Source organism: Cibotium barometz, chromosome 44 (assembly GCF_041138505.1).
Source record: "Cibotium barometz isolate CiBa-2024 chromosome 44, ASM4113850v1, whole genome shotgun sequence".
Classification (NCBI taxonomy): Eukaryota; Viridiplantae; Streptophyta; class Polypodiopsida; order Cyatheales; family Cibotiaceae; genus Cibotium; species Cibotium barometz.
The window spans coordinates 21,109,714-21,122,624 of NC_141089.1; the positions used below are offsets into that span (position 1 = coordinate 21,109,714).

The 12,911-nt window shown below is 36.6% G+C and overlaps 1 protein-coding gene across 1 annotated transcript; it reads right to left on the bottom strand.

Moving 5' to 3' along the window:
* Positions 1-241: 241 nt before the first annotated feature.
* Positions 242-3,006, bottom strand: LOC147613064 (cyclin-D4-1-like). The gene is made up of 6 exons (XM_086782361.1): positions 2,415-3,006; positions 2,221-2,307; positions 2,001-2,099; positions 1,653-1,851; positions 1,376-1,509; positions 242-721 (listed from the first exon to the last, which is right to left on the bottom strand). The coding sequence occupies exons 1-6, from the start codon at positions 2,745-2,747 to the stop codon at positions 494-496; spliced, it is 1,080 nt and encodes a 359-aa protein (XP_086638487.1). The 5' UTR covers positions 2,748-3,006; the 3' UTR covers positions 242-493.
* Positions 3,007-12,911: the final 9,905 nt, after the last annotated feature.

A 12,911-nucleotide genomic window follows, 5' to 3' on the forward strand; every position in this document is an offset into this window, starting at 1 on the left:
CATTCATAATCTTAAACCTTGTCACACCAAAACAACTTACAAGGGCTTCAATTCTCTCTCTCTCTCTCTCTCTCTCTCTCTCTCTCTCTCTCTCACACACACACACACACACACACCCCTACCAAACTACCAAACCAATAATCAAAAGATTGCATTGCAATAATGTGAGCAAAATCCAAAAATCCTTGTACATCCAATGTACAACAATTAGCCAAAGAAAAAAGGTCCCACATGAACTCAATTACCTTCCTCATCAATCCTCTCAAGTAGTAGTAGAAAAAAAATAAATCTTGTGGCGAGTCTCACCCTATATTATACAATAGTTTCTCTATGTGTGTTTTTTTCTTTTTGGAGAAGGGAAGGGATATATGTAGACCTAAATATGCGAGGGTATCTCTTGTACAATGAGCATAAAATCGGGTGGAAATACAATGCACAAAAAATAAATCAAGGCCCAATGATGGGGAAAACCACACATTTTTTCATACAAGGGCTACAAGAGGACATCCATTCTTCTCTTTTTGGGGGGTTGAGGGGAAGATATAGGTGGGCTGCTATGGCAATTGATGCTACTGTTGATGCTATTGCTACTAAATGATGCATCAAGGACCCCCATAGGACTTTGGGGTATTGAATTTTCAAATAGATCACCATCTTTGATAGCAATGCAGTGTGCACTATAGAGCTCCAACATGAGTGCATAGCAAGTGGTTAGCTCACCCTGCAGTCATGTTTTCAAAAGGGAAGAAGACATAAACATTAGTGCCAAAATCGAAGTAGAATTGATAATACATGCATTGAGAACATGATCATGTTGTTGATTAAGTGGGTAGCATGAATGAAAGACATTAGCTTAAGTAGGATTATGCATATACAAAAGACATTATCCACGTAGAATAACATTAGCTTAAGTAGGATTATACATATACAAAAGGCATTGCCCAAGTAGAATTACATTAGCTTTCTTCAGTTGACAATATTTTCTTCTTTGTGACATGTATTAGCTGCAGTTGACATTATCTAGGTTGATGATGTATAACCTTAAGGTGATGTTATCTTAGTTAAGTAGGGTTGTACAGGCATGGAAGGCATTTACTTAAGCAGGCTTTAGTTTGAGGATAGGGTTCGAACCCGGGTTCTCTTCTTGAGAACCAATGGGCTAAACCAACTCAACCCAACACACGCACCCAGCTGAAGTAGGGTTGTACAAACACAGGGCATCTAAATAATCCCCCCCAAAAAAAAAAGTGATTTTGATTTTAGCTTTAGTAGGGTTATATATGAGAGAGAGTAGGATCATTGTTATGTTAGCTAAGTAGGGCAAGGGCCATAAGCTTAAGTAGGATCATCAATGTATTGATGTGTATTAGCTTACTTGTGATTCTGGGGGTATTGCAGATAACAAAGCTCTCTTTTGCTTGGCAAATTGTAGAGGGAGCGTCTCCTGTACTGCACAAAGTGCAGCTGCAGCAGCTATGGAGGAAGGGCGGTACTGGAGAAACCTTAACTCTGCAGGTGCATTCATGACAACATCACGCATAAGCAGTACATTAAATAAGAGAGAAGGAGGAGTGCATTCAGTAAGAGAGAGTATGTGTGTGCATTAATTAAGAGAGAGAGAGAGAGGGCTTTGTGCCCACCAAGGCCCTCACCTTGAATTGTAGATAGAATTAACTCGTTAACCCTTGAGATTAAGACCCTCTTAGTGCTGATGATGAGATCAAATCTGCGTACGAAGTAGTCTGTGTATGAGAAGGCTGTCACAGAGCTCATCCTCCAGCCCAATGTACTCAAAACCAGCAGCTCCATCTTTTGGATGGTGCGAGGCTCAAATGCATAATCAGCCCCAACCTGATTAAATTACTAATCATGAGTAATTGGTGCTTAGCCAACTTAATGCGATCAGGATCACGAGTGCTGCTTAATCAACCCAATGTGCAGACTAATCATGATTGAGACTAGTGATTAATTGAAGTCATAAACATGCTTAGTGGAAATACCTGAAGATCCAACAACACAGGCACCTCTATCTCTTCCATTTTGGCTGCGAGGGAAAGACATGCCACTGACAGGAGCTGCAGCACCCATGCTTTCCCATTCTGCACAATAAGAGATGATCCCATCAAGAAGCCTTGCAGATGACTGAAGGGTTAAATAGTTGATTAAGAAGCTTGGTTGGAGATTAAGAGGCCTAATAGGCCACTTATCAAGGATACATACCGGAAGTTGATGAAGCGACAAGAACCGATCAAGGTAGTTTGCAGAGAGGGCGGCTGTGTAGGGGGAAAATTTGAAAAAAGCCCTCATCTGGGACATAAAACTAGCATTATATCAATCGCATTTAACATACCCTCTTGCTTTAAACCCTAAATCTTAAGAGGATTAGGCCCTAATTAGGCCTTAAGCTGGTTTACCTTAAAAAGCCAACTGATAGCTCCTTGCCTAGAGCTCGCATCAATCCCTTGGCTGGTCTGCATCTTGAGCAAGAAATCAGCCTGTGGCAGGTGGGATTTCTCTCTCTCGAAGAGAACACACAGTGCAGATTGGAGCTCTAATGGAGAGCTCTCTTCCTGCATAAAAGCACTTGCCTCGCCATAGCCGTCCTCCTCATCATCATCATCAGCTTCACACTTCTTGCTCAAATCCTCTCTTTTGACCCCATCATCATCAGACAAGCACCCACACACATCCTCTGTGCATAGCAGGCTATCATCAAAAGCTGCATTGCTCTCTGTAGGCGGTGCCATCTTCTGTTGGCATAAAACCCTCTCGACCGTGGCCGCAACCCGCGCAACTGTCACTGCAAAACTGCTGCCACAGCCGCCACTTCATCCAAGCCACCCAAGGAGGCACATGATTCTGCACATTATTGCTATGGCACGAAGAGATGAAAAGTTCTCTGCAAAAAAACAACCTTTCTTCTACAGTGGTGGTAGTGATGGTAGTGGTGGTGGTGGGGATGGGTTCTTTGTATACTCTACATGGAACAGTTCTCTTTGTATACTCAATATATACATCTAAAGCTGAATGCATAAAGAACAACAAGATGTGGGCAAATGTCTGCTAAAAATGTACTATTGGGGGGAGGGGGGGGGGGGTGGGTGTGTGTGTGTGTGTGTGAGAGAGAGAGAGAGAGAGAGAGAGAGAGGGAGATAGAGCTGTATCCTAGGCCAGTGTGTGGAGAGAGAGAGAGAGAGAAGAGAGAGAACGTTATCTTTAGGGATAGCCGCTAGTTTAGCAGGGCCCTAAGGCCCGGCCCTTGCTTCAAGTAAGCAGGCTGGCCGTCCCTCCAAATTCAGTGAGTAGCCAGCCAAATTTGGCCCAATCTTTAGCCGAGCACCCCCTATTTTCCCCTCCAAAAAGGCCCGCCGTTCCTCCAAATTCAGTGAGTAGCCAGCCAATTTTGGCCCCAGCTCTAGCCGACCACCCCCTATTTTCCCTCCAAAAAGCCCCCACCTGTCCACGTCATCACAGTCCTTGTGGACAGCCCAATTTGGCAATTTTGATTTCACACACACACACACACTTCTCATCCCCCCCCACCAAAAAACACACACCACACTCTCTCTCTCTCTCTCTCTCTCTCTCTCCTCTCTCTATTCTTATTGAACATTATTTCAACCCTTTTCACCTTGGTTTGAAAAATTTCACACACGACCCCCAACACACACACACATTACACTTTCACCCTCCCTTTATTTTTATTGAACATTATTTCAATCCTTTTCACCTTTGTTTTTGAAGAGTTTCAACATGCATTTTCTTTGTAGTTTAGACCATTCATAACTAAGAACTCGTTCTAGATTAAAGCGAACCTAGCTTTTCTCTAACCTTGGGTGAAGGATTATATCAGTGTCACTTCCGAAATCGAGTAAGAAACCCTCTAATCTCCTCAGTCATGTAAGAAAAGCACCTTTTTATCTATTGCCATCCTTCACCTTGTGAAAAAAAAACAATTCCTACCTATGCAAGCCTATCTGCCTGGTTTTATCGCTACAAGGTGTGGCACTATATTTGCACAAGTGAACCAATTTTGTGATAGGGGCTTAGCACATAGGCTTCCAACACCTCAACAATATGCATGAAGTTTTCATACTTGCATATCACAAAATTGGGGAGGCTACGATTACTTTTTCAAAATCGTAACGTTGTCGACCTCTTTACCCTAGGGATAGCCAGCCCTCTTTCCTCATGAAGTTTTGATCATGCAAGAACCAAGCATTGATTCTTGGAAACCCATTCATATGCATTCCCAACTTAGGGTGGCTTCACAACTTTCCCATGTAGCCCAAGATCTCATGTGCAACACATATAGCCTCACTTCACATATTAGTGTCACTAAAACTGTCATAGTTGTGCCATAGCAAGGTGATGGTTACATTAGCTTTAGTGGTAAAGTTGACAAGCTTATTAGAGGTTTAATTCTCCATCTCAAAAGAAAGATTGCATTGTCTAGCTTGTACAATGGGTTTTTAGGTCAAACACTCTTCTTTGATTTTTGGGCATGGTGTGGGCCTCCAATGGGTCCAATATTTTGTAGGGTACACCTTGTGTCACTAAAATTTGTCATAGATGTACCATTAGCAAGGTGGTGGTTACATTAGCTTTAGTGGTAAAGTTGGAAAGCTTATTAGAGGTTTGATTTGTCCATCCCATAAGAAAGATGGCATCTTCTAGCTTGTACAACGGGGTTTTAGGTCAAACACTCTTCTTTGATTTTTTGGCATGGTGTGGGCCTCCAATTTTGTTGGGTACACCTTGTGTGAAGTCAAGCCTCAAGTAACTCGCTATTCGAGAACCAACACCTCCTTTTGGAGAGGTTTGCCACCACCACCACAACTTCGTAAAGCCCCCCTTGTAATTTTTACTTTAAGTAATAATTAATCTCCTTTGTGAAGGGCCAATAATGACATTCATAACTTAGCCTTTAAAAAAAACCATTAAATGAATGGTGGAACTTCCATTGACAATGATTAACCCCTTAGTCTTTTCCTTCCAAAACATTGAACATACTCGCCTAATTTTACTCTTCCAGATAAAGCAGTTGTCATAGCAATGACTCAATTTGCATCATCTCGCATTAAAACATTACACATCATGTGAGTAAATGCTTTTAAAAGCTATCAAAGAAGATTCAAATTTTACAACTGAGGTTTTAGCTAGTAAGGAGCACTTTGTGTGTGTGTGTGTGTGTGTGTGTGTGTGTGTGTGTGTGTGTGTGTGTGTGTGTGTGTGTGTGTGAGAGAGAGAGAGAGAGAGAGAGAGAGATAGAGAGATACATTCATATATATATATATATATATTCTATCCAGTGTGCAATTATGGTGAGTGGAATAAAGAAAATGTCAAGAACGTATACAATCCATGGTTAATTAATGCTACCAATACCTCCACGATAGGAGTGATAAAACTAAAGCCAAGTAATATAAGGCTTATGTAGCATACAGCTTGTCTAGCATCACATTAAAGTGGCCTCTTGTCTAGCATCACATTAAAGTGGCCTCTATTCTTTGAAAAATCTTATATCTCTATTATGCTATGAGGTCCAAATGTTTAGGAGTATTTATAAATCCACCACATAGGCATGTGCACAAGCACACTCAACAATATGTCAACAAGTAAGCCAACACCACAAAAGTAAGCCAACACCACACAAAGGAAATTTACAAACATCATAACAATTTCAACAATGGACTTTAGTCAACCCCAATATACACTTTCTTCAACAACAAGGTTATTTTAGTGTAACTTGTGAAAGTGGTTCTCTTCTAAATGGTATATATCTATGAGCTTCTAAAGAACTAGTTACCATGGATGACTTTGTGAAACTAGATGAATGCAATATAAGTTTAATAAAAAGTCATCCATGCATGTACATAGATGAAGGTGGTCCCAAGTCTTTCTCCCTTACGAAATGGTACTTTAACTCCTCCCACCTTTCATTTGGTCCAAGTCACTTCACAAGGGAGGACATTATTATCTCCACCAAGGCCCCTTCACCTCTATATGTTTTTAAAAACGTGAAGTCCTCCTTTTCCTAATCCCCTACAAAATGACTAGGGTTTGTAGTTTGAGTAAGTCTTTCAATGTATTACTTCAAAATGCGATGGATTTACAAATAAAACATTTGAACTCTATGGTTCTTTTTATTTAAAGGGATATTCGACTTTAACGACTATAATTTACATTTTCAAAGAAGTCATCGAGATTTTTGGTAGTAATAATATGTGCAAGTATGGTTCTATTCTCCATTTCTCTATAGCTTACATGTATTCAATCACTATAATAATATAGATTTGTGCATTAAAATGCATAGAGTCTGTCCACTACTCATCTTTTACATATTATATTGAGCTCATAGACCTTAAATAATTAATGAATTTTTCTAATTCCTTAAGTGAAGTACTTGTTTTTGCATTGTTTTGAACAAGCTAATATATCTATTTCAATCGTAAATTTTTCTATAAGAAAATTTTCATTACTAGTTACGTTTAGAATTATTTAACTACACATATGTCTATAAAACCCGAAGTGTCTTTCGATTGAAATCAGTATACTAACAAGAACCAAAACACCTTACATCTAGATGAAAGATGCTTTACAAGATGAAGAGCAATAGCACTACATGCACTTTAAAGAGCAAAGCTTTAAGATATTTTTTTATTAGTCAATTTATTCATTCAAGAACATTATGTACACATATTAAATACAAACCCCAACACTCCCACCCACGCTATAATTTTGACAAATGTAGCTATGAGTTGGAGGCAAATCACAATACACATCCTTGACACAATATCCCTTCGAAAAAAAAACACTATGGGGTTTACTTCTTTTGTTTCAGTTATCTCATCAAACTTGAAACCAATCCTTGTGAATGATATGGTTTCTTGATAATTCACTTTGGAAGCATTTACCCTTTTTTGGTGGGGGGAGGAGGAGGGGGCGGGGGGGATCGTTTTGGTTTTGGTTTACTTAAAAAATATATATATGATATAACATGAGGCCTCAAATAGTATAAACATGAGGCCTCAAATAGTATAAAAATGGTTTTTAATTATGTTCACATACATTGTTTATAATATAAATGCATGTATATTTCTAATTATCCTCTAATGCATTTAATTTACACATCGAGTGTGCATCCTTACAAAAATCATCTCACAAGTACAAGTGGTATAGTTTTAGCTAGCCTCTAATGCATTAAATTTACATCAGGTGTGCATCCTTACAAAAATCATGTCACAAATACAAGAGGTTTAGTTTTAGCTGGCCTCTAAATTTACATCAAGTGTGCATCCTTACAAAAAAACAACTCGCAAGTACATACATAAGGTATAGTTTTAGCTAGCCTCTGATGCATTAACTTACGCTACAAAACTCATCAAAAAACTTTATGTTAACCTTCCAATTACCACATTCCACCTTTAATAGACTTTTGCCTTTTGTTAAGCTAGTTAAAAACCTATGGATAAGGGTATATCCTTGAGGCACAAGAGAAGATGAAAGATAGTCACCATAGTGAAAAGCATATAAAGAAGGTTTCTACCCTGCTCAAGTTTCCTTTGTATAGTTATAATACTAGGGATCAATCTATAGATAACATATTGATATCCATTCATGACTCGCAATTTGAGTAACCACACTTGTAGGTTTAGCTAGCTCATGTACATTCTCCTCAATTGGTGGCCATTTGGGTGAAGAAACCAAAACTTATATAATAAAAAGCATAAACCTTTTGCATAATTTGTTTTATCCTTAGAGCATGTTACTTTACCTTCCATGGTTCTCCACAATAATGACTCTCAAGAGTTGTTGGGTCACCAAGGAATGACAATATCACAACCACGAGTTTAAGGAAAGGAATCAAGTAGTAGGTATGGAATGCAAGATTAATAACATGGAACATGAGCACATAATTCAAGAGAAGTAGCTCCTTATTAGTTTAATGAAGGGTGCTAGGTGTGGTAAGGAATACAAGATTCAACGCATAGAACATGAGCATGCAATTAACAAGAAGTAGTCCCTTAGTAGTTTGATCAAGGGTGCTAGAGGCCTTGGTCTCTCTACATAAATCATTATAGTAATATTTTATATTTTTTGATTCCCACATTTTATCTTTTTTTTATTTCCCTCATTTATTCCACATTGATGTGATGTGTTTAGCCTTGCATTGAGCCTTCAAAGTAGTTTAAGATGGGAATTCATCGTTGAAGTTGCTCTTCAAGTTGCTTTTTCTCATGAAATAGAGTACCCTCTTCCATGATTACTTCTATGCATAATTAGACCATAATATTAGTTAAAGGCAAGAGGTTGTCAATAGGGTAATTAATTAGTACATGATTAAAAATAAAGTACTCACAATCAATCCTTTAATTTATTAAAAATAAATTACTCATAATTAATCTTTTAATTAAAATTAATTAGACCTTAATCAATGAATGCAAGATTCAAAGCATCGAACATGAGCATGCAATTAAGGAGGAGAAGTATCCCCTTGGTAGTTTGATCAAGGGTGCTAGAAGCCTTAGTCTCTACGTAAATCATTATAGCAACGTTTTATCTTTTTTAATTCCCACATTTTATCATTTTTTATTCCGACATTTATTCCACATTGATGTGATATGGGCATCCCTACATTGAGCCTTCAAAACAGTATATGGTGGGAATTCATCCTTGAAGCTGCTCTTCAAGTTTATTTTTCTCATGAAGTAGAGGGCCCTATTCCATGATTAATTCTATACATAATTAGGCCATAATATTAGCTAAAATCAAGACCATAGTTAAATTTGAGTAAGAACTAGTCTCCTTTGTGAGCTTCATAACAACTTAGCCTTTAAAGAGGTAAAATAAAGCCAGTGAATGAATAGTGGAACTTCTTCCATTGACAATAATGATTAACCTCTTTAGTTTTATCCTTCCAAAACATTAGGAACATGGTCACCTAGTTTTACTCCTCTCTTGATTAAATAGTTGTCATGACAATAACACTATTTGCATCTCTCATTAAAAGTTACACATCATCAAAATCAAATTTTACTACTTAGATTTCATCATTAAAAAATTTAGTTACTTGAGGAGCATTTTGTGTGTGTGTGTGTGTGTGTGTGTGTGTGTGTGTGTTGTGTGTGTGTGTGTGTGTGTGTGTGTGTGTGTGTGTGTGTGTGTTATAGAGAGAGAGAGAGAGAGAGAGAGATTCAATCTAGTGTACAATTATGGTAAGTGGAATAAAGAAAATTTAAAGAACATATACAATGTAAATTTAACAATGCAAGTGAGATAAGGCTAAATCCAAGTATTAGTAAGCTTATGTTTCTATACATCTTGTTTAGAAGCATCCTACATTCTTTGAAAAGTCTTATATCTCAATATGCTATTAGGTCCAAATGTGTAAGAGTGTTTATATATCTATCACATGGCATGTGTGCAAGCACACAACAACATTTCAAAGAAGTAAGCCACCATCACACAAACGAAATTTACAAACATCATAACAACTTTGACATTGAACCCCAATATCAACTTTCTTTAACAACAAGGTTATTTTAGTGTAACTTGTGAAAGTATTTCTCTTTTAAATAGTATATAACTATGAACGTCTAAAGAACTAGTTACCTTGAATGACTTCCATGAAAGTGGATAAATGAAGAATAAGTTCAATAAAAATGTTACATATGCATGCACATAGATGAAAGTGGCCCTAAGTCTTTCTCCCTTACACAATGGTACTTTTGACTTCCACCTTCATTTGGCCCAAGTCACTTGACAAAGGAGGACATCATTATGTCCACTAGGATTCCTTCACCTCTATATGTTTCTTCGGATATGAAATCCTCCTTTTTCTAATCCCCCTACAAAATGATCATGATTTATTTTAAGCAAGTCTTTTGATGCATTGCTTAGGATAATTGTTCTTAAATGATCATGCTTTGTTTTGAGTAAGTCTTTCAATGCATTGCTTAGGATAGTTGTTCTTAAATGCTAAAAATGTGGATTTACAAATAGAAAAAATTTCAAGGGATATTAAATCTAATTTACATCTTCAAAGAGTTCATTGGCAGTTCTTGTAGTAATAATATATGCGAGGAGACATATATGCAAGGAGAGCTCTGTTGTCCATTTCTCTAACTTGCATGTATTTACTTTACTACTCATGATTATTACATATTATATTGAGCTCATGGACTTTGATTTTATATTTTTTTGATTTCTTAAGTGAAGTATTTGTTTTACATTGTTTTAAACATTCTAACATATTAATTATCATATTATTTATATAAACGACAATCATAAAAATTTTATGAGCAAATGTGCACTGCTAGTTATATTTAGAAAATTTTAATTAGACATTTTAATGAGCAAATGTGCATTGCTGGTTATATTTAAAAAAATTATGAGCAAACGTGCATTGCTAGTTATATTTTAAAAAAATTAATTACACATGTATATAAAATGTTAATAATCTTCTGGTTGAAATAAAGTATGCCAATAAGAACTAAAATACCTTACACTCAAGTCAAAGATGCTTAGCATTACATACACTTTAAAGAGAAAAACTTCAAGAGATTATAGTCATTTTATTCATTCAAGAACTAAAATACCTTACACTCAAGTCAAAGATGCTTAGCATTAGATCCACTTTAAAGAGAAAAACTTCAAGAGATTATAGTCATTTTATTCATTCAAGAACAATATGTACACATACCATATACACATCCCTTTACTATAATTTTGAAAAATGTAGGTAAGAGTTGGAATCATAACATGATGGGTATAAGAAAACCATGCCATCTTTGAGATACACCTCCTTTGAAAAAAAAATATCATGTGGTTTACTTCTCTTATTTCGGTTATCATTTTCAAACTTAAGCATTAGTTATATGGTTTTTAATAATTCACTTTGGGAGCATTTCCCCATTTTTTTAATTTTTTCTTGGGGGGGTACTCAAAAAATATGTGATATAACATGAGGGCACATGTAGAGTTTAGAGATGGTTTTTTAATTAGGTCCACTAACATTATTTATAATTGTTGATGTATATCTTTAATTAGCATGTATAGGTATGAATTATTACAAATATCATCTCACAAGTGTGCAACCTTATGGTGAGAATACATGTGCCATTTGCCTATTCTCTAAGAAAACCTTTACTAATGGTTTGAAGGCTTCGTGAGTAGCTTTATAAACAAACACCTTTACTAAGGGGGCTATTCACATTTGCACGAATTTCTAAAAAAGAAGCTAAACAGTAAAACTCTTGCATGCAAAATTTGCACGCTCGACAAGGTCTTCATTCTGAGTGCACCCTGCTATGGCCGGTTGTGGGTGAATACTCTGTGCATTGATTCGGCACACTGGTATGGTCCTTTCATGGAGATGGCTGGCAGATACAACTTGGCTTCACCTATAAAAACCATGCAAGGTGAGTATTTATACACTCACTTAGCCCATATATCATTGTTCTTCATCATGTAGATGTGTTGTTTTGGCATCAGTTGGGAGTTCTTAGCTTTCGTTATATTACTACTGGGATAATGTTTTGAATCCCAATTTTTCTATTATGATGCTTTCTCCATGGCGAATTTCTCGACTTTGTATAAGATTATGGGTTAATGACACTGTTGAGACCCATTTTGTGCTTATACTTCAAAGCATTTGTGATAGTATTGGATAATGGTTTTTTTAGGGGATCCTATCTAGGATTAAAGCTACGTAATTTCTGAATGCTGATTATACAAGCCTTTACATTGCGTTTGTGAGTGTTTTTTGATGTGATTAACACTGTGCTTAATCCATTGACATGGCATATCCTTTAAATCTATGGGTGCCTTATTCTTCTATGCACATAGATTATTAGATTATTATGGATTTTAGGTTGCACATAATCTCTCTGGTTTCCCTCTGAGACTAATATACAAGGCCTAGTTTTCTTAGTCATGGGCTTATAATTAGATTTAAGCATAAATAGCTTCTTGACTTCTTTAATCTCGGCCGTGCATGGCTAGCTGTTCGTGGTGGTGATTCACTATCAATGATGGATCAAAATAGTCCTTATCTGGTCTAATTAGACGATGGAATTTCTATATATGTTAATAGCACACTGTTAAAAATGCATGCATTAAGCTTTTCGGTCTTTCTTTGAATTCTTACAGGACATTTCTATCATATGGGTTATTTTATTATATTGAGTTTTTCAGTCTTTCTCTGAAGTCTTGCTGAGATACATGGTGTGTATATTTAGGAAGGTTTGAACAAATATACATGTTTTCTGTTGATGCCATATGATTATGATACTAAGATTATTAGGCAAGTTTACGATTATTAATCTTTGCATATTAAATGGGACCTCTATTAAACATCATGTTTATAGTTTCTAACATGCTGATGGTATATAATCTTGAGCTACTATACCTAGACATGCATCGGTTTAACACCATGAATGCATACTGTCAATTGTGCCTCTGTTTATCTGGATGGCGGGGACATATACAGAGGATAACTCCTAGTAGCTGTCTAAAGTAGAAATATGAATTATAATGTTTTAAACCTATATGCAGGTCTAGTACATAGGGCTCTGTAGAAATATCATGAATATTTAGATGCAGCCGACTTACTTCTCGTTTTTGGTCTATGAATATAATGTTTTAAACCTATATGCAGGTCTAGTACATAGGGCTCTGTAGAAATATTTAGATGCAGCCGACTTACTTCTTCTTCACTTAAGCTATCACTATATGCACATTCATGGTCTATGACCAAAAGGATATAGCTCTCAATCTATGTACCTTGGGCTAGGACTATATGTATGTAAACCTTGACTATACATAGAAAAATACATACCTATGTGTAACAGGGTAACTGGCCCTATTATAGCATAAAACTGAGGCTATTTTGAGTGACATCTATAACA

Coding starts and splice junctions, on each gene's coding strand:
- LOC147613064 (XM_086782361.1), bottom strand. CDS start 2,747: ATGGCACCGCCTACAGAGAGCAATGCAGCTTTTGATGATAGCCTGCTA. Junction 2,100..2,220: donor TGTCGCTTCATCAACTTCCG/GTATGTATCCTT, acceptor CTTATTGTGCAG/AATGGGAAAGCATGGGTGCT. Junction 1,852..2,000: donor CTGTGTTGTTGGATCTTCAG/GTATTTCCACTA, acceptor TAATTTAATCAG/GTTGGGGCTGATTATGCATT.